Source organism: Terrapene carolina, unplaced genomic scaffold (assembly GCF_002925995.2).
Source record: "Terrapene carolina triunguis isolate 2854851 unplaced genomic scaffold, T_m_triunguis-2.0 Scaffold42, whole genome shotgun sequence".
NCBI classification, from domain to species: domain Eukaryota; kingdom Metazoa; phylum Chordata; order Testudines; family Emydidae; genus Terrapene; species Terrapene triunguis.
The window spans coordinates 19113790-19139132 of NW_020664393.1; the positions used below are offsets into that span (position 1 = coordinate 19113790).

General features: G+C 42.1%; 2 protein-coding genes and 1 pseudogene across 2 annotated transcripts in view; 2 read left to right on the top strand and 1 right to left on the bottom strand.

Moving 5' to 3' along the window:
* The first annotated feature begins 698 nt into the window (after window positions 1–698).
* Window positions 699–7087, top strand: LYRM2 (LYR motif containing 2). The gene is made up of 3 exons (XM_024202728.2): window positions 699–782; window positions 4423–4563; window positions 6504–7087. The coding sequence occupies exons 1-3, from the start codon at window positions 738–740 to the stop codon at window positions 6582–6584; spliced, it is 267 nt and encodes an 88-aa protein (XP_024058496.1). The 5' UTR covers window positions 699–737; the 3' UTR covers window positions 6585–7087.
* Window positions 5732–5848, top strand: LOC112108558 (annotated as a pseudogene).
* Window positions 7088–14684: 7597 nt separating the features above from the next.
* ANKRD6 (ankyrin repeat domain 6) overlaps window positions 14685–25343 on the bottom strand; it is a 170616-nt gene continuing 159957 nt past the window's right edge. Inside the window, exons 9-16 of the mRNA XM_026654154.2 lie at window positions 25145–25222; window positions 24738–24842; window positions 24252–24389; window positions 23862–24041; window positions 21385–21537; window positions 20696–20809; window positions 18498–18825; window positions 14685–16079 (exon numbers count right to left, since the gene is read on the bottom strand). Of these exons, the coding sequence (XP_026509939.1) occupies window positions 15511–16079; window positions 18498–18825; window positions 20696–20809; window positions 21385–21537; window positions 23862–24041; window positions 24252–24389; window positions 24738–24842; window positions 25145–25222 (1665 nt within the window). The 3' untranslated portion in view covers window positions 14685–15510. The remainder of the gene's footprint in view (window positions 16080–18497; window positions 18826–20695; window positions 20810–21384; window positions 21538–23861; window positions 24042–24251; window positions 24390–24737; window positions 24843–25144; window positions 25223–25343) is intronic.

The following is a 25343-nucleotide window of genomic DNA, read 5'->3' on the forward strand; positions in this document are numbered from 1 at the left end:
ACATATCTCATTGCATTTATGATACATTGCATTACACATTTTTAGATTGGCTTGGTTAGTTTGCAGGAACCAATCCCTCCTATGCAGCAAGCTCTGTCCACACTTTCTATGCTCAGTACTCTACCTGTCCATTCCTAATTCATCTTGTTCACAGGAACTAGTGCCCTGCGTGTTCTCCCTTTTATCTTAGCTGGCTCAGACAGTCTTTCTAATCTACTGCCCTCTTTACTCATTTAATGCATACATCCTGTTTGCAGCCTGCTGCGTCATTTACCTCCCTAGTCCCATCGTCCAAGGAAAGGAGGCCTCCCCCCATGTGTTAATTTATCGTATCAGGCCCAGCCTCTCAGCCACCCTCCCACCTTGGCAGTGCCAGCCATGGGGGGTCACTGCGACAGCCTGTGTGGATGCCAATGGGGGGCGGGCTTGGGCCCCTACTAGCACAAACCCGCAGCTGCTGCGCTGGGGCAGGCGGCCGGGAACGCTGCGCGGCTCCTTCCCCGGGGGCACCCACAGGAGCTGGCGCCGGCGCTGGGCAGCCCGGAACCAGCACGTTTCCCGCCCACGCCGAGGCTGCCGCTCTCCGGGGCCAGGCCTCAAATCCCCTCCCGCCCCCGCCTGACCAGCGGGACCCGGCTCTGGCCGCCGCCGCTTCCCGCGAGAGCCCCGGGCGGGGAGGGGCCCAGGGACCCCGCGAAGGCGGGGCTGCGGCGCGCACGCAGGGCCTGGTCGGTGTCATGGCCGCGTCCCGGCTGCCTCCGGCAGCGCTGACGCTGAAGCAGGTACCGGCCGGGGGGCCGCAGTACAGGCTGAGGGAGTCGCTGCTGCCGGCTTCAGCCCCCACTGTTTGGGGGCCGGACGATGGCGCCCTGCCTGGCCCAGCGCTCGCCCCGGGGCCGCTGACCGGTTACCGTGTGCAGGGACCCGGGGGGCTGGGCTGGGCTCAGTGGCTGCGGGCCAGAGGCGGGGGAGATGCTGCCCCTGTGACCTGACACCTGGGTCAGAGCCCGACGGGCACGGCCCGGTGGCTGGCCCAAGCCCCGGGGTTTTCAGAGCGGAACGATGGGGGCAGTTGGCAGCGCCAGAGACTCTGCTGCGCCGCTTGGGGGGGACCTTGGGTGAGTGACTTGGCCCAATTTTCAGTCGGGCTAAGCACCCGTTGGACGTCAGTGGCCTCCCCTCCGTTTCCATCCGAGGTCTGGTCTATACTACCCGCCTGAACCTGCGGGTAGAAATCGACCTCTCGGGGATCGATTTATCGCGTCCCGTCGGGACGCGACAATCGATCCCCGAATCGGCGCTCTAACTCCACCAGCGGAGGTGGTAGTAAGCGCCGCCGACAAAAAGCCGCAGAAGTCGATTTTGCCGCCGTCCTCACAACGGGGTAAGTCGGCTGTGATACGTCGAATTCAGCTACGCTATTCACGTAGCTGAATTTGCGTATCTTAAATTGACTCCCCCCTGTAGTGTAGATGTACCCCTAGACCCGTGCTGAGCCTGCTGCCCTCCACTGAAACAGCTCCTGCCAAAGGCTTGTCTCCACTCTAGCCTATGTTGGCAAAACTTACGTTGCTCAGAGGTGTGAAAAAAACACCCCCAAGCAACATAAATTACACCAACATAAGTACTCTTGGGCACAGCATTATGTTGGCAGGAGAGCTTCTACCACCAGCATAGCTTCTGCTGCACCTGGACAGGGCCAACTCCAGGCACCAGCGTAGCAAGCAGGTGCCTGGGGCGGCCAATGAAGAGGGGGGCAGCACATTCGGCAGCAGGGCCGTCACTCCCTCTCCAAGCGAAGGACCTGCCGCCGAATTGCCGCCATAGAATGAAGCAGCAGTAGAGCTGCCACCGGCCAATCGCGATAGCAGCTTTTTTTTTTTTTTTTTTGCTGCATGGGGCAGCAAAAATGCTAGAGCCAGCCCTGCTTATGGAGGTGATTTTACTATACTGACGGGAGAGCTCTCTGTATGTATAGACATGGCCAAAGTCTCTAATGCCCCCTCTTTGAACAAAGCTCAGAAACAGTGCTTCATCCCCTCCTCCACCTCACAGCAGTTTTTGACATTGTCAACTGTGCTCTTCCTCTGGAAATCTGACCTGGCTTGGCTTTCATGACTGAGTCCTTTCCTGATTCTTTCATCTCTCTAATTGCTCCTTCAGCATCTTGTTTGAAGGATCCTTCTAATCCCCCCACCCCAATTTTCTGTGTGGGTTCCACAGAGCTCCCCTCCTTTCCCTTCTCCCATTCAGCTATAATTCCTACAACAACTCTGATATCTGCATCTCCACTCCAGACCTGTCTGTTTCTGTCCAAACTAAAATCTCAGACTCTGTCATTGACATCTCATGAACATCCAGTTGGCAGCTTAAACTCAGTGTGGCCAAAACAGAGCTCATATTCTCCCCCTCTCCCCCTTCCCTATTTCTCAAGCACTGTGGATACCACCTCAGTTCTCCTTGTCAGAATCTGGTGATCTTTGACTCTGCCTTCTTTCTGGAGTCTCACATTCAAGCTGTGTATAAATCTTCTCAATTATTTTTGCAAAGTATCTTTAAACATACAGCCTTTCCTAAGCATCCACACAGTTAAAACTTGTAATCCAATCACTGCAACATCCTCTTCTCTGGCCTTGAGAAAGGCAACCTTGCCCTGCTTGTATCCATTCAGAATGCTGCTGCAAGGATCATTTTCCTAGCTCGTCACTTTGACCATGCCCCCCTCCCCCTGCTCCCTCTTCTCCATTTTCAGTCCCCACATTACCTATTGACTCTCATAGGCTATAGAGAGGTTGACTCCTGCTTCCCTTGTCAGTGATGCCAACCTTAATCATTCACTTGTTAAATTCTCAAAGAAGCTTCTTTGTGCTTTCTCCCATGCTGCCTCATGCATGGGAGGCATGCTCCATAAACATTCGCAATTGCACCTCTCTTTTGCTGTAATGCTTACAAAAAACTTAATAGTCATGCAGCTGGTTTGCTGAGACCAGTCATACTGACCATTATTGTCTTATTTTTTTGAGCTCCCCCCTCTGTCTGTATCTGTTTGTTGTCTCTTGTCTTGTATTTAGAGCTTGTCTGTGAAAATGTTATACTGGTATAGTTAAAGTAGTATAACCCCCCTAAGTAAGTGTGGACACTGTAGTACTGATATAAAGGTGCTTATACTGGTATACCTATTCCGCATGTGATGAGGAATAAGATGTACGAGTGTAATGTACTTTTATACTGGTAAAACTGCATCCACACTAGGGTTGTACCAGTATAACTAGGCTTGGCAGAATTTGATTTTTTTTAAAATAATTTTGATGGATAACGTCAATGTTTATTTTTAAGCATTTTTTTAAATTTTAGGCTATTTCATTTTTCACAGTTGTGGGGAATTAGGAGGGGTTCAGACAGTCGTTATTTAAAGACAGTAGACATTGATATTCAAAAAGTGAACGCTTTATAATCTTTAAAACATAAATTGTCAAAATATACAACGTAAATATCTTTAAATCAACCTCTGATAAGTTCTCAAGCAGTGTTTTTCTTACTTTGCCTATCCGTACATTTTGATTATCAATGGAAATATTTTTTATTGATTTGTGTATGTATAGTGAAATCGACGTTTACCAATACAAATCTGATCCTCCCAAGCCTAAATATAGTGATGTCAGTAAAAAAAAATCACAGTCCTAACTGAACTAGTTATATTGGTGCAAAAGCTATCTATAGACCAGGCCATAGACTGTAAGATGTGTGGGGCAGGGACCATCTTTCTGTTGTGTTTATAGAGGGCACAGTGGGGCCCTGGTGTATGACTAGACGCTTTGCAATCTAGCTAATCATCGGAGTTTCTAGTCCTTTTTACAGATTTCCCTCTATTCCAGTGGTTCTCAAACTGTGGGTCAGGACCCCATTTTAATGGGGTCACCAGGTTGACTTAAACTTGCTTGGGCCCAAGGCCAAAGCCTGAGCCCCATCACCTGGGGCCAAAGCCCCAGGGCTTCAGCCCTGAGCGGCAGGGCTCAGGTTACAGGCCCCCTGCCTGGGACTGAAGCCCTGGGATTTTGGCTTTGGCCCCCCTTTCCAGGGTGGTGGAGCTCGGGCGGTCTCAAACTTCAGTACTCCCTCCTGGGGGCGTGTAGTAATTTTTGTTGTCAGAAAGGGGTCCTGGTGCAATGAAGTTTGAGAACCCTGCTCTATTCCAATAGCCCAGCTCAGATTAGATCATTCAAATTTAAAATTTACTCTGTTTTTCTTCTAAATTTTAAGCTTCTTATAGACTAAACTTGCATTGCAGGTACTTTCTCTGGGTTCATTTAATTTCCAGGTGGTATTTGGCTTAAAACCCTATAAAGGTTTTAAAAAAAACTTTCTTTGACTGGAGACCACTGTTGCAGCAGATATAACAGGCATTTCCCCTCTTCTTTGCAGTTCTTGAGAAGGCAGCAAGTTCTTCAGTTATACAGAAGAATTCTGCAGGCTATTCGTCAGGTACCTACTGAAACTGATCGGCACTATCTAAAGGAGTGGGCAAGGGAAGAATTCAAAAGAAATAAAGATGCAACAGATGAGGTGAGGAATCAGAGGCAGCAGCCTCATAGCAATGCCTTTTATATACTTGGCAGCATTCTTAGTGCTACAGATTATGGTTTGTTATATGCTTTGTTTTTTTAACTGCACCAAGCCTTCTATAACACCTGTTTTTGGAATCTATTTTGTTGATTATTCTAAAACAGGTAATGTTTATACAAAAGCGATACAATACATTGGGGAGGGTTCAGAGAAGAACCATGAGAATGATTAAAAGATTAGAAAACAGTGATAGACTGAGGCTACGTCTTCACTACGGGGGGGGGGGGGGTCGATTTAAGATACGCAAATTCAGCTACGCGAAAAGCGTAGCTGAATTCGACGTATCGCAGCCGACTTACCCCGCTGTAAGGACGGTGGCAAAATTGACCTCTGCGGCTTCCCGTCGACGGCTCTTACTCCCACCTTCGCTGGTGGAGTAAGAGCGTCGATTCGGGGATCGATTGTCGCGTCCCGATGGGACGCGATAAATCGATCCCCAAGAGGTCGATTTCTACCCGCCAATTCAGGCGGGTAGTGTAGACCTAGCCTCAGTCTGTTTAGTTTAACAAAGAGAAGGTTAGGGTGACTTGATTACAGTCTGTAAGTATATACACAGGAAACAAATATTTAATAATGGGCTCTTCAACCTAGCAAAGAAAGGTATAACACAATCCAATGGCTGGAAGTTCAAGCTAGACAAATTCAGACTGGAACTGAAGCATACATTTTTGACAGGGAGGGTTATTAACTATTGGAATAATTTATCAAGGATCAGTGTGGAGTCTCCCATCACCAACAATTTTTAAATCAAGATTGGATGTTTTTTCTAAAAGATATGCTCTAGGAATTATTTTGGGGAAGTTTTATGGCCTGTGTTATACAGGAGGTCGGACTAGATGATCACAATGGTCCCTTCTGGCCTTTCAATCTATGAAAACTGTCAACACTATCCCTTCTTTTCTTTCTTGCTTGCGAATAAATTTTTTTTTCTGATTCCTTAAATTGAGTAAATTGGAATTAAAAAACAAAACAAAAACTGCTTGCTTGAAATAAGAATCAGAGAAAACTATTAATTTTACAATTTTGTATTGAATAGTGGAGAGCAATTATAAGTTTACTAAGGCCGGGCCTGCCTCTTTATGATATCTGTTGGGGTTATATTTAAATTAGCTTTGCGCAGTGGCAGTATCATAGCCAATGAGGTTAATCCGAGGTGCGATTATTGCTAATTGAAAACTTTATTAATTTAGACTGAACAAAACAAATTTGACTTGATATCTGTATAGGAAGTGGCAATAGGTGGGGAAAACTTCACCTTTTCTCAAAAATTTCTACGCCCCGCTTGCCAGCTGTGCACCTTTCCTAGTCAGTATTAAGGAATTACTGGCTGGAATTATGCAGACTAAGTGATATACAGAATTCCAGAAGAATGTCCACACCATTTATCTCTGAAAAATCCCTCTCTACAATGCACATCTGTGGTTCTTACCATTTATTCACAGAAACATTGGAAAGGACATGGATGTATAAAGAAAATACTAATTCAGTTAGATTTTGAATCAAAGAAACTTTTCCACTGACTTTTAAGCCACAGGAATAACCCCCAATGGCACTGTTAAGAACTTGTGGAAAAATGACTGGCAAATTAATATATGCAATGTTGTAGCCGTGTCGGTCCCAGGATGTTAGAGAGAGAAGGTGAGTGAGGTAATGTCTTTTATTGGACCAATTTCTGTTGGTGAGAGACAGTTGCTTCACCTATCAGAATGATGAACATATTGTGTGGTCTTCATTGTTTTAGAGACTGAATGCTTTATTGCGTGCCATTGACTCAGGCAAACAAATTGATTGAAAAATGCAGCAACTCTGGCAAAAAGCTGTATACTGTTGTGTGTTATAATATAGGTGTTCAGCCCAACAGATTCCATTTCACTTTACAGGATGCAATTAGGATGATGATTACTCAGGGCAACATGCAGCTTCGGGAGCTTGAAAAAACACTTCAGCTGGCAAACTCCTAATCTTAATTCTGAGAGCCAATGGACTTTCATCCACTGTGGGAAGTACAGTACTTTCTCCAGGATGCAGCACCTCATCTTATGCTAAGATACCGGTAATGTTTCAAGGTGGAATACAGTACAATACCATTATTTCCTTTCTCTTCTTGAGTCTGTTACCCTGAATATTTGACAATCATAGACAAATTACTTGTGCCATATTTGTTCAAATAATCAAAAGTGTGGCATAATACTTACTGAGAGAGAAGCAGGAAGTACTGAATAACAGCAGCAGTGCAAAATAAAAATAAAAATCTGGTTTGAATGTATTTTCTGTTTGTTTTCTACATTAGTTCTAAATGTTACAATCTTATGGGAGTTGTCTCTAGAGTTCCGAAGTCCCAAACTCCTGAACTTTCTGTTTCATAATAAATGTGTTCAAAATACTAAGAAAATTTCTCATATATAGGTGGTAACTTGATCCAGTTTATTGTTTGAGGTAGTGTCTTTAACCATGATTATGATTGAATAAACCTTAATGGTGTGAGAGAATTTAACCTAGGATATGGTTATTGCCAAATTAAGAAATACCTCTTATGATTATACTGACAAGCGTTCACATGTTACATAAAGTAGAACAAACTGAAAAAGTATATTCATAGAATATCAGGGTTGGAAGGGACCTCAGGAGGTCATCTAGTCCAACCCCCTGCTCAAAGCAGGACCAATTCCCAACTAAATCATCCCAGACAGGGCTTTGGCAAGCCTGACCTTAAAAACCTCTAAGGATGGAGATTCTACCACCTCCCTAGGTAACCCATTCCAGTGCTTCAGCACCCTCCTAGTGAAAAAGTTTTTCCTAATATCCAACCTAAACCTCCCCCACTGCAACTTGAGACCATTACTCCTTGTTCTGTCATCAAGTATCACTGAGAACAGTCTAGATCCATCCTCTTTGGAACCCCCTTTCAGGTAGTTGAAAGCAGCTATCAAATCCCCCCTCATTCTTTTCTTCTGCAGACCAAATAATCCCAGTTCCCTCAGCCTCTCCTCATAAGTCATGTGCTCCAGCCCCCTAATAATTTTTGTTGCCCTCCGCTGCACTCTTTCTAATTTTTCCACATCCTTCTTGTAGTGTGGGGCCCAAAACTGGACACAGTACTCCAGATGAGGCCTCACCAATGTCGAATAGAGGGGAATGATCACGTCCCTGGATCTGCTGGCAATGCCCCTACTTATACAGCCCAAAATGCCGTTAGCCTTCTTGGCAACAAGGGCACACTGTCGACTCATATCCAGCTTCTCGTCCACTGTAACCCCTAGGTCTTTTTCTGCAGAACTGCTTCCTAGCCATTCGGTCCCTAGTCTGTAACAGTGAATGGGATTCTTCCGTCCTAAGTGCAGGACTCTGCACTTGTCCTTGTTGAACCTCATCAGGTTTCTTTTGGCCCAATCCTCTAATTTGTCTAGGTCCCTCTGTATCCTATCCCTATCCTCCAGCATATCTACCACTCCTCCCAGTTTAGTGTCATCTGCAAACTTGCTGAGAGTGCAGTCCACGCCATCCTCCAGATCATTAATGAAGATATGAACAAAACCGGCCCCAGGACCAACCTTTGGGGCACTCCGCTTGAAACCGGCTGCCAACTAGACATGGAGCCATTGATCACTAGCCGTTGAGCCTGATGATCTAGCCAGCTTTCTATCCACCTTATAGTCCATTCGTACAGCCCATACTTCTTTAACTTGCTGGCAAGAATACTGTGGGAGACCATAACAAAAGCTTTGCTAAAGTCAAGGAATAACACATCCACTGCTTTCCCCTCATCCACAGACCCAGTTATCTCCTCACAGAAGGCAATTAGGTTAGTCAGGCATGACTTGCCCTTGGTAAATCCATGCTGACTGTTCCTGATCACTTTCCTTGCCTCTAAGTGCTTCAGAATTGATTCCTTGAGGACCTGCTCCATGATTTTTCCAGGGACTGAGGTGATCCTCCTCCTTCCTTTTTTTTAAAGATGGGCACTACATTAGCCTTTTTCCAGTCATCCGGGACCTCCCCTGATCGCCATGAGTTTTCAAAGATAATGGCTATGCAATCACATATTAATGTTGTGGCCCTTCCTTTCCTTCCTCATGTTGTATTTCCCACATGGATGGCAACATAATTTGTTTATTTCAATTTCAAAAGTAAAGGAGGTTGAGTTTCTTTGAATGTAAATAGCTATATACCCAAACAACAGATGTACACAGCTGCCAGCTAGTATGTCTTGGTTCAGTTCTAATGAGCAGCAGACCAAGTTTCTTCAAAGCTATACCTGCAGACTTGGTTGAAAGACTTCACAAGGCTGGTTAGCCAACCACTGGCTGACCGATGGGCTGTTAGAAAGAAATTTCTCCTGTAGTTAGGCTATATTCCAGAATTGTTGTCTATGGGGTTTCTTGACCCTCTTTCTGAGGCTCTGGTTCTGGCTACTGCCAAAGACAAGACACTGGATTAGACAGCTCTCTGGTTTGTGTTGAGAGGTTGCTCCTGTGGATTTTTTAAAGCAGGGGTGGGCAAACTTTGGGCCACATTGGGGTTGTGCAACTGTATGGAGGGTGGGGTAGGGAAGGCTGTGCCTCCCCAAACAGCCTGGCCCCCGCCCCCTCCCACTTCCCACCCGCTGCCTGCCCCCCTCAGCACTCCCAACCCATCCAACCATTCCTGCTCCTTGTCCCCTGACTGCCCCCTCCTGGGACCCCTGTCCCCTGATTGCCCTGACCCTTATCCACTCCCACCCCCATCCAACCGTCCTCTGCCCCCCGGGATCCCACCCTCTTATCCAACCTCCCCTGCTACCTGTCCCCTGACTGCCCTGCCAGCCCCTATCCACATTCCCGCCCCCTGGGACTCCCTGTTCCACATCCCCTGACCACCCCCCCAGAACCTCCGCCCCATCCAACTGCCCCGTCCTCCCTAACTGTCCCCCAGAACACCCCGCTCCCTTACCCAACCCCTTACCAGCAGCAGGAGCTCACAGCCACGACACCCAGCCAGAGCCAGCTGCACTCCCCATGCTGCCCAGCGGGAGTGTGGCTGCAGGGGAGGGGCCGGGGACTAAGCTCCCCAGTTGGGAGCTCAGATTTTTTCTTCAGTTCTTTAAAAAACAAACAGTCTGCTTCCTTGATGATTAGAAGGGCCTTTTTGAGCAGAGTCTGAGTATACCACCTTCAAAGGCCAAGTCTCCCCACCCCCTCTTTCTCTGTCTGCACACTGCTGCAGGATTCTTACAGATCATGCTGACCAATATCGTCTAATTTTTCCTTGTCTTTTTCTGTCTGTATCACCTAATGTTTTTGTATTGTACATAACACTGTAGGCTCTTTGGGGCTGGGATTGTCCTTGTTGAGGCTGTGAGGTCCCAGTCTGTAAGTGGTGCTTCTAGGAGCTACCACAATACAAAAAATAAACACACAACATGCACTTTCAACACAACAGTGAAACTGAGTAAGATAAGATTTTTTTCCCTTCATTTTAACTTATCTTCTTCAGTTACAGTAACCTTAAGGGATAAGGAAGTGTGATTTTTTTTTCAAGTTGGTGTCCCTTTAATTTCTGCCAACGAGATCAGCTTGTCATTAATACTCTGTCCCTTTTACAGTGTGGAGCTCAGGATTTAAAATGTACTAGAACCCTTTTATAACAACACTAAATTAATTGTGCCTTATATAAATTTATCCTGGCCTACTCCTATAGTAACAATTATCACACACACCTTTTAACCATTTATTAAATTCACAAAAAAGGAAAATCAGTTAAAACATTTTAAACTTTGTTTTGAAAACTTCCTTTTTTCTATCTAGAGAAAAACTTTGCTTGATAGTCTTTGCTTGAAAAGTCAGATTTAGCTGGCAACTTCTGAGGCGTTGTTGGTGAAGTCCAACCAACACACTTAAAATAAACACACCCAGTGGGAGGTAGAAAAGATCCATGAAGATTATAAATTGCAGCTTCAGTTTGTTCCTTGCTTGCACTTTAGCTGCTAGAAAATCACTGGCATAGACCAGAAATTTATTAGCCATTCTGGTACTTAGTAATCTCAATCAATCTTGTTTTTAGCTTGCCTCTTTGGTCACAGGTTTACAGCATTATTGCAAGGGTAGATCTCTTTTTGCTGGCTAAGCTGGTCTCTTAGGAGACAGAAGGCAAAAAGAGGTAGAAGAAATAAGGAGGCACTGACACATAGGAAGAGAGTAATATTAGGAACATCAGGTTTATATCCCAGCTGTTGCTCAGGATTTACCTGACCCTCTGAAGGTGATGTCATCTGGCTCCCTCTACTTGTCTGATCGGATCAGGACATCATTCAGATTCAGGAAAATGATGTGGCAGTCCCAACAGGTGATGAGAGTAGTGACAACCATGATTAGTGAAGCTCTCTGACTCACAGTAAAGCCTTTCTCCTCCTCCCTCCCAGCAACAAGCTGCCAGCTGCCCCCAGAAAAATAGTACCCTACATAAAAGGTTAAATGGACACAAATCAGATATTAGGAATGGCAATATACAAAAACCTGTAGGAGAACACTTCAACCTCCCAGGACACACAATAGCAGATTTAAAGGTAGCCATCCTGCAGCAAAAAAACTTCAGGACCAGACTTCAAAGAGAAACTGCTGAGCTTCCGAAGAAGTGGGTTGTAGCCCACGAAAGCTTATGCTCTAATAAATTTGTTAGTCTCTAAGGTGCCACAAGTACTCCTGTTCTTCTTGCGGATACAGACTAACACGGCTGCTACTCTGAAACCTGCTGAGCTTCAGTTCATCTGCAAATTTGACACCATCAGCTCAGGATTAAACAAAGACTGTGAATGGCTAGCCAACTACAAAAGCAGTTTCTGCTCCCTTGGTGTTCACACCTCAACTGCTAGAAGAGGGCCTCATCCTCCCTGATTGAACTAACCTTGCTATCTCTAACCTTACTCACTCTTGCTTGCATATTTATACCTGCCCCTGGAAATTTCCACTACATGCATCCGAAGAAGTGGGTATTCACCCACGAAAGCTCATGCTCCTATATGTCTGTTAGTCTATAAGGTGCCACAGGACTCTTTGCTCCTAGTACAGAAAGAGATGACACCCTTAATCAAAACCAACATCTAGCAATCCTAAGTCTGGGCATTTCCTTTCACTTTAACTTGTTTTATTATAGCAATTCTGTGATCTTACCAGAGTCTTGAAACTGTGTAAACACAGTTTTTAGTTCAAACATTCAGTTTGTAAATTTCTTTAACTCAGCTTGTGCTTAGCTTTTATAAGCAATTTCATGTAACAAACTTTATAGGTCAAAATGAACTTTGTCACTCCTTACCCACTTTGGGCAATATAAGACTTCCACCCAGGGTACAGTCCTTGACTGAGAACGTCCCATGAAGCATCTAAGCCAGTTGGTTCCATAAGCCTGTAGGAGCACAATGTGCGGACTCTACCAGAGTCTGTCTGCCAGAAGCCTTTTAGTGGTTATGAGCTCTGCAGGAGTCCATGCAGGAATTAGAAATTCTCCTGGAATAATGGGATTAATTTTGGGTGTATATGTAAAAGGGCAGGGTGGATTATGTGGTTAGTAGCCAAGAATCCCTTCAATTTTGCCTTATGTGTAGAGCATGGGGGGTATGGGAGAATGCCAGAAAAGGCTCCCTTTCCCTGTGTCCCATGGTAAACATTGTGTTGGATGAATAATACCTGTCACTAAATTAGTTAATCCTTACAGCACCTCTGCAAGATAATTTTTATACAAGCATTTGCATGGCACTTTTGTAGCCAGCATTGCAAGGTATTTACGTGCCAGATATGCTAAACATTCGTATGCCCCTTCATGCTTCGGCCACCATTCCAGAAGACTTGCTGATGACGCTTGTTAAAAAAAAAATTATTAATTAAATTTGTGACTGTACTCCTTAGGTCGAGAATTATATGTCTCCTGCTGTTTTACCCGCATTCTGCGATATATTTCATGCTATAGCAGTCTCGGATGATGACCCAGGACATGTTATTCATTTTAAGAATACTTTCACTGCAGATTTGACAAAAAGCAAAGAAGGTACCAATGTGAGATTTCTAAAGATAGCTACAGCACTCAACCCAAGGTTTAAGAATCTGAAGAGCCTTGGTGTGAAGCATGCTTTCAGAAGTCTTAAAAGAGCAACACTCTGATGCGAAACTACAGAACCCGAACCACCAAAAAAGAAAATCAACCTTCTGGTGATGGCTTCTGACTCAGATAATGAAAATGAACATGCGTCGGTCTACACTGCTTTGGATTGTTATTGAGCCGAACCTGCCATCAGCATGGATGCTTGGAATGGTGGTTGAAGCATGAAGGGGCATATGAATATTTAGCATATTTGGCACGTAAATACCTTACAATGCTGGCTACAAAAGTGCCATGCAAATACCTGTTCTCACTTTCTGGTGACATTGTAAATAAAAAGAGGGCAGCATTATCTCCTGCGAATGTAAACAAACTTGTTTGTCTGAGCGATTGGCTGAACATGAAGTAGGACTGAGTAGACTTGCATGATAAGTAAGTTCAAATTTCACGATAAAGAGATTGCACTAAAGTACTTGTATTAGGTGAATTTCTTGTTTTTTTTACAGTGCAAATACTTGTAATCAAAAATAAATATGAAGTGATCGCTGTACACTTTGCGTTCTGTGTTGTAATTTAAATCAATATATTTGAAAATGTAGTAAACATCCAAAAATATTTAAATAAATGGTATTCTATTATTAACGATGCGATTAATTTTTTTAATTGCTTGACAGCCCTGGTTCCTCTGTATTTATTATTTTAAACTGCCTCATTTCCTACTCTCTAGCTACAGTTTTCAATGTGATCAACTCTGTAAAGCTAGAAAACACAGGAAAAATAGCTTTGTTTAATTACTATGCAAAAACATTCACTTTTTATCAAGATGATACAAAAATTAAATAGACAACATGCCTCTGCATTCCTACAGTAGCTTAAACAATTGACTTTAAAAAGTTGTAAACATACGAAAATGTCTAATTCTTTATTTTTGACTACTGAAGTCAAAGTATTAGCACTAACAAATATCCCCATTACTACAGCTATACTGTACTTGTCTTAATAGTGCATTAATAGGAATTAAAAATACTGTAATATAATACAATTTTCTTTGCTTTATACATTTACTAAAAAGATACAAGCTCGATTTCTAAAGAGTTAACATTATGTTTACAATACTGTAAAGTATGTTTTGTTCATCTGGATTTCCAGTGTCAAGAGATTGCTTGTTTGCAATATTATGCCAAGGAAAAAAACAGTTTTTTCAGTGGAATGATTTAGGATAGCTGTTCCTGGGCTATCATGATCTCTGTTAAATAACCTTGTCCCTATTATCAGTATCTTCTGGAGTCTCCTACTAGATTAAAGCACGAAGCCCTAGAGGGATAGAGCTGCAACTATCTTGTACATTACTGAGTAGAATTGGGGCCCAACACGGTTGAGGCCTTCAGATACTACTGCAATATAAATACTAAATAATAAGGTGAAAGATTCTCAATAGCAGTTCACAGTGGGGAATTTTCTATCCATCAAAGTTTTCATTTTATGACAAAAGATGTAGTGGTCTGGAATGGATTTCCCTTTAGAAAACAATGGACATACAAGGTCCCTATTTTTTTTTTTCCCCACTTAAAGAGAAATGGACGTGGGAAAGCAAAAGAAAGAGGGGGTCACTAGAGGGTATGTCTACACTACAGGATTAATCCGAATTTAGATAATTCGAATTTGGGAAACAGGTTGTATAAATTCGATTGTGCGCGGCCACACTAAGCACCTTAATTCGGTTTTAAACCACATTAATTCGGTGGTGTGCGGCCACACTACCCCATTAACTTAAACACAGTAATTCGGTGGTGTGCGTCCACACTAACCCTAATTCGAATTAACAAAATCGATTTAGGCTCTACTCCGTTCGTCGAGGTGGAGTACAGAAATCGATTTAAAGGGCCCTTTAATTCGAATTAACTGGCTCTGTAGTGTGGACGGGTGAAGGGTTAATTCGGATTAAGGCAGCTAAATCCGAATTAAAGTCCTAGTGTAGACCAGGCCAAAAGAGGTGCTAGAGACAACATTCTAGGCACGTCATTTGGAGTGAAATCCTGGCCTTACTGAAGATAATGGGAGTTTTGCCATTTATTTCAGGGGAGCCAGGAATTCACACTGGGTCTGTGTGTTTCATGCTCCTATAGAAAATTGGAATTTAGGCATCTCAGAGGAAGAGTCTTGCCTATGAGTGTACTGCTGCTCATAAAACATAGTGGGGACTTGGTAAAATATTTGCCACTCATCTGATATAAGAAATTACAACTTTTCAATAAGGTTACTTGAATAGATACCTTCACTAATCATGTAACCTGCAATAACTATTTGAACAGTAATTAAAGAGAAGTCAAAGTTATAGTATGCTTGAACAATGCAAACCCAAGGCAAAGGAAAGTATCAGTGGGAAGCTTCTGTAAACAAGTAACTTATTTCTAACAAAACCATTTCCATTGGGTGATTTTTGTGACCTCCAAGGAAATGGGAAAACTCTCCCTTCAGAATGTGATTTGGGTTGTTGGTACCTGAAGATGAAGTACCTGGCAATTCTTATCTCTGACTGTAAAATTGTATGGGATCATGGTAAAATGTATCTCATGAGAGTGTCCCATCTGCAGAGACTTACTGTTATGACTACACGGACAGTGTCTTTTTGGATATTTGATCCCGGTTTTTCTGGAACTTCTAAATTCTAAAATTACATCTCATTAAAAGGGGTAGTTTCTATATTTGTAAGTATTGGGTGCAATATTCTACATACTAATAGATCCCCAAATCAGCCACACTGCAATTCACATAAAAACTAATTCCTCAATTTCCATGCCTGCACCTGTTTCCTTGACGCTAGCTTTCTTTTTGCACCTTAGTCCTTAATTTATTGAGCTCCTCTTCTAAACTTTTAATATGCTCCTTGAGTGCAGCTTTGTCTTGCTGTGCTTTTTGATTAGCTTGGCACTGGGCTTCTTCAATCTTCCGCTCATACCACTTTTCCATTTGAGTGGAAACAGCCTCAAAAAAGTACTGAGTAATCTCCAAAGCTTGTGAAGTGTCTTTGATCTGAGGGGCTGGCTGATCTCCAGGCAGAGCGGATGGTTGCTGTGGCTGGGTATGATGTGTTACTGTGTGTTGCTGGGGCCTGTGTCTTGACTGCCCACTTTTGCCAGACTTCTTTGTTTGAGTTCCTTTGTCTATGAAGTAGCCACTCTGTTGCTCAGTCTTTGCAAATTCAGTCAAGGGCTGCAAAGCAGTTTGTACCTTAACATGTCTTAATTTGGAACCTGAATGCTCTGACAATGGTACTTCCTGCTGGAACCTGTCGAAAGCAGTGGAGCTAAAAGCTTTGTCTTTAGGCCTAACAACTTGAGGGACTGCAGAAGGAGCTGGACCAGCAGCTGTCATTTGTTGCTCTGCACCTATAAATTAAAAAAAGCATATGAGAGTTCTGAGCAGACTTTTATGCAAATATTAAGAAACTCCCATTGTTCTGAGGATTGGGGGAGGCCAAGATTTCCTATATACCATGCTATACATTTTGTAGACGTTTATAATATATTGTCTTATATCTAGGGCTGTCAATTAATCGCAGTTAACTCATGCAATTAACTCAAAAAGATTAATCGCACTTAGAATACCAATTCAAATATATTAAATATTTTTGGATGTTTTTCTACATTTTCAATATTGATTTCAATTACAACATAGAATACAAAGTGCACAGTGCTCACTTTATATTATTTTTTATTACAAATACATGTACTGTAAAATGATAAACAAAAGAAATAGTATTTTTCGATTCACCTCATAAAAGTACTGAAGTGCAATCTCTTTATTGTGAAAGTGTAACTTACAAATGGAGGGATTTTTTGGTTACATAACTGCACTCAAAAACAAAACAGTGTAAAACTTTAGAGCCTACAAGTCCACTCAGTCCTACTTCTTATTCCGCCAATCGCTAAGACAAACAAGTTTGTTTACATTGATGGGAGATACTGCTGCCTGCTTCTTATTTACAATGTCACCTGAAAGTGAGAACAGGCGTTCGCATGGCACTTTTGTAGCCAGCGTTGCAAGGTATTTACGTGCCAGATATGTTAAACATTCATATGCCCCTTCATGCTTTGGCCATCATTCCAGAGAACTGGAATCCAGCTTCCATGCTGATGATGCTCTTTTAAAAAAAAAAAAAAAAAAAGCGTAAATTAAATTTTGTGACTGTACTCCTTTGGGGGAGAATTGCATATCTCCTGCTCTGTTTTACCTGCATTCTGCATATATTTCATGTTATAGCAGTCTCGGATGATGTCCCAACACATGTTCTTTTTAAAAACACTTTCACAGCAGATTTAACAAAACACAAAGAAGGTACCGATGTGAGATTTCTAAAAAGAGCTACAGCACTCGACCCAAGGTTTAAGGGTCTGAAGTGCCGTCCAAAATCTGAGAGGGATGAGGTGTGGAGCATGCTTTTAGGAATCTTAAAAGAACAACACTCTGATCCGGAAACTACAGAACCCAAACCATCAAAAAAGAAAATCAACCTTCTGCTGGAGGCATCTGACTCAGATGATGAAAATGAACACGTCAGTCCACACTGCTTTGGATCGTTATCAAGCAGAACCCATCATCTCCGGCAAATTGTAACCAACCTTGTTTGTCCGAGTGATTGGCTGATCAAGAAGTAGGACTGAGTGGACTTGTAGACTCTAAAATTTTACATTGTTTTATTTTTGGATGCAGTTTTTTTGTACATAATTCTACATTTGTAAGTTCAACTTTCATGATAAAGAGATTGCACTACAGTACTTGTATGAGGTGAATTGAAAAATACCATTTTTTTGTTTTTTACAGCACAAATATTTGTAATCAAAAATAAATACCAAGTGAGCGCTATACACTTTGTGTTCTGTGTTGTAATTGAAATTAATATATTTGAAAATGTAGTAAACATCCAAAAATATTTAAAATAATTGTTTAACAGCGTGATTAAGCGCGATTAATTTTTTTTAATCGCTTGACAGTCCTACTTATATATCACTTCTTCCTATGGATAAATTCATAGGCTTGCGACTTAACACACACATTTGATCGGAACAAAATGCAGTCTGCCTGCCTGAGAATGTAACTTGAGGCATGATCACAGGATGCCTTTTCTGTAGGCCAGCAAGATCAGACATCACAGAGATCAGGCTTTTGGTCCTTAGGTTAGTGTGTGCTAGTGCGACTACACTTAGCAAGCTGTTCATGCAGTAATATTAGAATCAGAAAACCATATGTTCTTCAAGAATGGAATGTACTCCTATGGTGATCATCAAGGGAGAAAAAAGGAAGGATGAACAAAAAGTGTGTATGGAGTTGGGATAGATAAACCATAAAAGAATAGCTTATACATATGGGAATAGGGTCCATGCACCAATAAAATAAATACAATATAGTTGATTCAATGGAAATTTGACAATTCAGTGCACTCTGACATGTAAGACCCTGGCTTGGGAGCAAACCCAGCCCTCCACTGTCCCTGAAAGTAGTAGAAACTACATCTATTTTCACCAGCTGAGGATTTGCCAAGAAAGATATAATAAGATGGCAGTGTCAAGAAAAGATAATGAGGTAAATCCCTGCCAACTAAGCCCTGAAACTTTGGTGGTTGCCTTGAAGGAGGCAACATGTTTTAACCAGAATGTATAGAGATGGGGGAAGAGAGGTATTGATGATGGGAAGGAAAGCATACCACTGAAGTTAAGTAACCTTGGCATTTTTATTCTCTGAAAACTTCCCCTGTTAATCAGCACATGCCTTTGAATACTACAGCTAAATGTCTAACAAGATTATACCTGATGCAGTGTCTTGTTCAACAGCAAAATAATGCTTTCCAAAGCTTTGTTCTGATGTCTGGACTCTACTCCTTCCCATGTCTTCTGAGAGACTATTCTGAAGTGTGATATAGGAATGCTGCTGTGAGTCCTCTGACTGTAGTGGGCTCTGGTTAGTTTTACAGTCCTTCGCACTATGGAGGTTCTCTGTATCCAGGGTCTCTGTGAGGGACTCACAAGTGGACAGAGTTGATTTTGGTCTTGAAGATCTAGAATCTCCAGAAAGCTTCATCTCCAGATTCTGAATCTTTAACATGCACCAGGTTTTCAATTCATCCACCAAGGAAATCTGTGAAAGAAAAAAAATTTTAGTTCCAAGTTGCCAGATTACAATCTTCAGTCCATCAATGATGAAGCTCAATGTAATGTGCCTGTGCCATAGTAAAGTTACTGTTTCAACAGCAGCCCTCACTGACAATCACTACACATCACAGTAAATGGTAGTGGCATAAACAACATTTATACACTGATGTTAGTTTTACAAGACAGTGGTTGGAGAAAAAAGTCTATATCAAACACTATTGGGTTTTTGGGGACAATGGTGCCACCTCTGATCTCTGTGTTTCTCTTGTTTTAGTGCTAGAAGAACAGATAACAGACTAATTTATAATCAACCACTGGTTTTCGGGTTACAAAAATGCTTAGTATTAGAAGGCATTTGCCGATAAACATTTAAAAAATTTAGTAAGAACTGAATTATATAGAAAGAAGAACACTCCCCATATACTTCTGTTTGCCTGTTATTTATATGGCACTGTGACAGTTTACTAAGGGTCTAATCCAAAATCTATTGAATTCAATGGGAGTCTTTCCACTGACTGAATCAGGCCCTAATAGAACAAGAATATATATTATGCTTGTTAAATATAATTCAGATTGCCTGTTATGGATCACTCAATCTCCTTTCTTTTGGAGTATTAGAAGATTGAGGCTTCTTCAGTCTCCATGGAGAAGACTCAGAGACCAGCAAGTAGAGAAGACAATTTGATACACATGCCTCTTGCTATAAAGCTTGGGGCAGCTCTAATTGTTGTTTCTGCCTCAGAAGTACTTTCTCTGGATAAAGTGGTTTTGGGGATGAGAGACAGATCAACAGGTTAAATTGAGATTATCATCCCTGCCTCTATAGGCAGATCTGGGCAGTAGTTATTTTAATATTATGCCCCTATTCTTGTTTATGGCAGCTTTGCAAAGTTGTGTCACGAAAATCTACCAGTACAGGTATGAAATGTATTTCTCTACTCTTATCTGGATTTTCATAATGAAAATACCTAGTTGTTTTTACTTCCCTATCAAAAGAGAGTTACTAGCCGTGGGTGAGTTTGCAAGTAGAACTTTACTAGCATGTTTGTGGGGAGTTTGTACCCAAGAGATGGATTCAAAACAGCAGATGGGTATCTGCTAGAGGACAACAATATCTGTTCCAGTATTCTATTAAAGAAATAAGCTTAAGTAATACTGGCTTATTTGCAGCAATACTCAATTTGGGAAAAGTGTGTATTGCCATAATGGTACAGGGAAGAGACTGCAGTCTTCTGCCTCTCTCCATGAAAGTGTTTTTCAGAGGAAGAGGGCAGAGACAGATCAAGGAAGAGAGTGTTTGAGGAAGGGAAGAGGGGGATCATTTCAGCATAGGGTGAAAAGATCACCTAAGGAGGAAAAAGTAGAGTATCTTTTTTAGGTTGTAGAAAGAAGGCTTAAAATTCCTTTAAAAAATTTTTTACATTAAAAAAATCAGGCTTGGTCTATCCAAAAGCCACTCTGGTGACAGAAGAACTAATAAAATGACCACCAGGATTAAGAGAGTAAAAGTTGAAAGGGATGTTCTTGAGTCAAATTGTTCAAAATGTTGTTTTGTTAAAACTTCCAGTGATTATTTTAAGGAAAAAAAGTCTTTGTTAAAAGTTTCCATACACCTAACCCTAAGTTGTCGGAGCTCAGACCAGATTTTACCTTCCTGACTTCTGGAAACTCTGCAGCCCCCTCCCCCCCCCACCACCACCACCAAAATAACCTTTTAAAGTCCACTTTAAATATTTCGGAGGGCCAGATAAGCATCCAGACATTTCAGTGCTTACTGGAACCAAACTTTTGAACTAATCCATCCCTGAGTGCTACTTATTTATGTTAATTGTGTGGAACAGTTGTTCCTCCCATACCTGCCGTTTCTCTCCCTCATTTTTTTCGAGCTCAGCATGCTGTTGAAGGCGATGAAGGCACTCTGTTCTCTCTGCAGACAGCCTCTCAGCCATTAACTTATCTAAAACACGGAGCTGTGGTAGAACACAAAGCTCAGTTCAAATGACCACGTTAGGAAAAAATCAATGTACGTCTGATAAATTGTCATGAATCTTTTGACTCTCACCCTTTATTTCTAGGAACAGTGTCCACTAGTATTAGAACTTGCTTACAAGGGGGGGGAGGGGCATTCACAAAGCTATATAATTAAAAGACTTGTTTTCACTGAAATTTAATGCATGATAATTTAAACATTCCCTTCATTGAATCCCAGCAGCTGCAGCATTGTCTTTAGTCTATGAGACCCCAAAAGTGAAGCTAAACAGTTCAGATTCACTATGCAAAGTGAGCACAGAAGTCATCTGTACAGTTTAACTACTATTCTTCTCAGGACTCTGGCTTGTAACAATAGATCTCCCTGCGGAACATCATAGTTTAAAGGTCAAAGGTATGAATTAGATTTTTTTACATATATATATATATATATGTGTATATATATATACACAGAGAGAGAGAGAGTTTATACACACGCACTATGAAAATGAAAATATTTACTGAGACTTAACCATGTTTCTAACATTAATAGCATATCTCTGGACCATTTTCTTACTTGATGTTGAGTTTTGTTTTCCATCTGGCCCAGCTTGATATTCATCTTATCCTGCACTGTCCCAAACTCAGCTTTTATCTCCTCCACAGTTGCCTCCAGCTGATTCTCCAGTTTATTAATCAGTGGCTCACAACGACATCCATTTATTGGGGCCTGAGAGCATAAGGAATAGCAATTATTTATCCCTGTCCTATTAACACTCAGAAACAGTCAGTAAATTTTCACTACTTCTTCTCTAACTGAACTTCCTGCCCCCCTAGCTAATCTGCTTTGGTACTGTATTGCTGTCCTGCATGAAGAAGGAAATAGGTATATGAAGTATATTTTGTTTGGGAGTGATTTAGGCTGTGGTTCTGCAATCTGATCTGCATGGAGCACTGTTGACTTCACTGAGACTCCAGATGGGCAACAAGGATCCATCTTGCAAATCCAATTGCAGGATTAGGGCCTGAGACCTGACGTTATGATTCTGAACCATGCTGTAAAATTGGGGAGAGGATTTGTTGGGTTTTGGGTGTTGTTTTGCTTTTGATGCTATAAAACTGATTTGTTTTGGCTTCTGACTTTTCTTTAACCTGAACATTTTGCTCAGTTTCCTTCAATTGCAATTTAAAATCCCATATACATCGTTGCATAGCGCCCTTTACTGCACTAGCATTCCTCTCATCCTCACCTGTCTGCTGGCAGCTTCTCACACACTCATCTCCTTGCCTTCTTCCTTGCAGCCTCCCTGAGCTCATCGGCAAGAACCCTGCTACGTCCAAATTTAAGTCTCTCAAAGCCCCACTTGTGCCAGGCTGCCTATAAGTAAATGTAACTGACATGTATGCAGATCCTTACTTGTTCCTTTCCCCCTTAACCTTTGCCTACCTCTGTCCTTAGACTGAGAGATTCTTGGGGCAGCAGGAACCATCCCTTATTGAACGTATGGAAATTGCCCAGCTCTTCCTGGGCACTACCACAAAAATAATGAAATAAATAAAACAACAACAACTCTGCCTCGGGTTTCTTTCTTGAATCCCACATCTAACGTTAGAATAGTCCTCACTGTGCTCGTCTCTGGAATTTTCCAATCCTTCCTCCAAAGTTTCTACTTCTCGAGGCTTCCGGCCATCACAGCAACAGAGTATTTGATGTCTGCAATAGATGCTCTTCAGTTTCTGTTAAATTCCATTCCTACCTTCTGATATATATGATTCCCCAAGCACAGCAAGGGAGAATAAAGGTTTATGTTCAGATTCAGAGGAGGGAAGCACTGCTTTCCTGAATGTGTCTTGGTACAGTATGCATAAAAGCAGCAATAGTTAGCTGGAATAGACCCATCAGATCAAAGTCGCTTACATCTCAATAGGGGAATCACTCAATAATTTATTGCATGCTTTTGTGCTGTTCTAAAAATGGCTTTAGGTGAATATTTGCAGGTTCACATTTAGGGGAACTATACTAAGTCCAACAAATGGGTGGACTATCCATTGCATATTCACGAGGTTAGCAAATTACAGTGTCTGAAGTGCAGTGAGTTTATGTGATTTGGTGTTCCCTGTTCACTAACCAATCTGCTCTATTTCATATGGGTTGGGTTAAATCTCAATGAAATTGGGGAGTGGCATAACCACTACCCTTCATTTACGATAGTTGTAAAGAAGCTATTAACGCATCTTTATGGAACCAAGTAGCTGAAATAATAGGAGCTTCTCCTCAACACAAAAGGACATAGGAGGCTGTTCAGGAATTAGAACTAGATGGGTGCAGGGGCTTTGCTGCATATTGTTTTAGTAGAGGGATATGCCTGAGAAAAAGTAGGAGAAACACCACAGAAGGAGACACAGAAGTAAGCAGCAAGCCTGTAATTCTTCCTGTGTTCACAGAGAAAAGTCTTTGTTCATTATTTGTAAGTAAGCAGAACTGTATCAAAGAAATGACTCATCAATTTCTCCTTAGGGAAACAGCCTGCAAGACCCTGAATTTTGGCTAACCTTACGTATGTTAAACCTCTGCCTCTAGTAATTCTTGAAATCCAATAGACCCAATTTAGTAAAGAGAAGAAACTGAAACATAAAGGTATTGCACATATTCAGGCTTTCTGTTTGGACTGTAAACTCTTCAGGGCAGAGATTGTGCATTTCTTTTCATTTATAAAGCTTCTAGCTTTTCCTACTGGAAATAGGTAATAATATTCCAAAGTGGAAACTAGCAAGGTTCTAGTGTCATTTTCAATCATTGTTTGCACCTTGTCTACAGATAGGAAATGCTTCATTTATCAAAACATACACCACTTGGTATGCATAAAACCAACTTATTGTGTGCCAGACTTCATTCTAAAATATTGGTAAATCCCATACAACAAACTGAAGAATTAATAACATAATACCCTTGAAAACATAGTCAAAGGCCATCTCTGTTTCATTTCCTAACTGTGCTCAAATCCCACTAGGCACTTGTACTTCCCTGATTTTTGACGGTGATAGCTTGTTTACCTGCATTACTTTACCGTCCTTTCCACGATACAGCGTGTAAAGCTGGTAGGCTCTGAACTCATGTGGGGGTGGTGGAGATGAGCAACGATGTTTACTTCTACGATGCTTAGGTAAGCTCTGCTGGGGACCAGGGAGTGTCTGCTGGTCAGCTGGTGAAGCAGGGTCTGAGAGTGCTGAAATCTGAAACACACACAACATTCCCCAATTTACCAAAAAAAACCCTATAAATGACTGCTGCTTGGAATCTGAAACAATCAGCTGACTCCTGTCTCAGACCAGGGGGCATTGGGAAGGCTGGGGAGATGGTGTACTTACCCCTTAGCTAGAAGATGGGAACTCTGTATTATTTAACAGTAGTCCCTCTCTCTGTTACTTTAAATTTATTGGTACCTTTTCTCTTGGCTTTTTCTTTTTGTTGTTCTTTCCTTTGGGCTCTGGTGAAGTTGACCGTGGTTCATCTTTCAGATCTCCTTTCCTCTGAGGCACCTGATCACTGCTGTGAGTATCCTCAGCAGCTGAGACACTGCCCTATTTAAAACAGAAACAGGGAGTTGTGAGGGCTTGTCTTTGCTACATCCCTAATTTTACGTTGTTTTGCACAGTAGTCACAGAATCACCACCAGAGGGTCTTCAACAGCAATGCAAGATGCACTGCGCTGGCCAGGGTTGACAGTATACCTTGCTCTGAGCATCCCTAAAAAGTATAAAGCTGGGAACTCATATAGGATTGGTTGCAGTCAGGGACCTGTGTGTTTCTCCAGGTGCCTGCTGCACAGCTACACAAAAGGTGAATTCAGTACTGGAGGATTTTATTGTAATCACTAGGTCAGACTTCCCTGCCTTTTAACACATTAAGCTGGTATTGCTTTGCTGTACCTTGCTCTGCACCACCTCATCTCTTGGCACAGACTGAGCTCGTCTTTCCTCCTTGAGTTTTTCTCTCTTCTTTCTAAGGCTTCTTCCACGGTTAAAGCGCAAGACCTGAAGCAAGGTAGCATTTCCAATCAATAACATCATCACTTTTTCCACTGATGTCCTATTACAGAAACTGGGTAATGAGACAAGCTTATTTATTTGCTATTCCACAGAGCCTTTTTAGGGGGACACGTTCTTCTAGTTTGCCTTGCACATCAGTACCCAAGTGGGCATTTAAGATGGTAGAACCCTAGCAACATTGTCTGGAACCCAACTGCAGCTCTGTGCGCACTCCAGGAGCTATCCCAGAACATTCCTGCCAAAGGGTGCTCTGAGGTTTGTTACTAATAAAGACATTTATAATGTACCTGTGGTGCCTTAGCAAGGAGAAGTGCAACGTCAGGATTATTATGCTGTCTAGCAACCTCTAGAGGAGTCTGACCTGCCTGAAAAGACAAAAAAAATACATTATTTCCTTCAACTAGCATCAAAAAAAATAAATTGCTGAAATATCTCCGGATATATGTTGGGAAAATAACACAGCGGGGCACAGACTATCCAACAAAT

Bases quoted from the DNA above. Each gene is read 5' to 3' on its own strand.
- LYRM2 (XM_024202728.2), top strand. From the start codon at position 738: ATGGCCGCGTCCCGGCTGCCTCCGGCAGCGCTGACGCTGAAGCAG. The intron at 783-4,422 runs GTACCGGCCGGG...TCTTCTTTGCAG, and splicing joins CAGCGCTGACGCTGAAGCAG to TTCTTGAGAAGGCAGCAAGT. The intron at 4,564-6,503 runs GTGAGGAATCAG...TTCACTTTACAG, and splicing joins ATAAAGATGCAACAGATGAG to GATGCAATTAGGATGATGAT.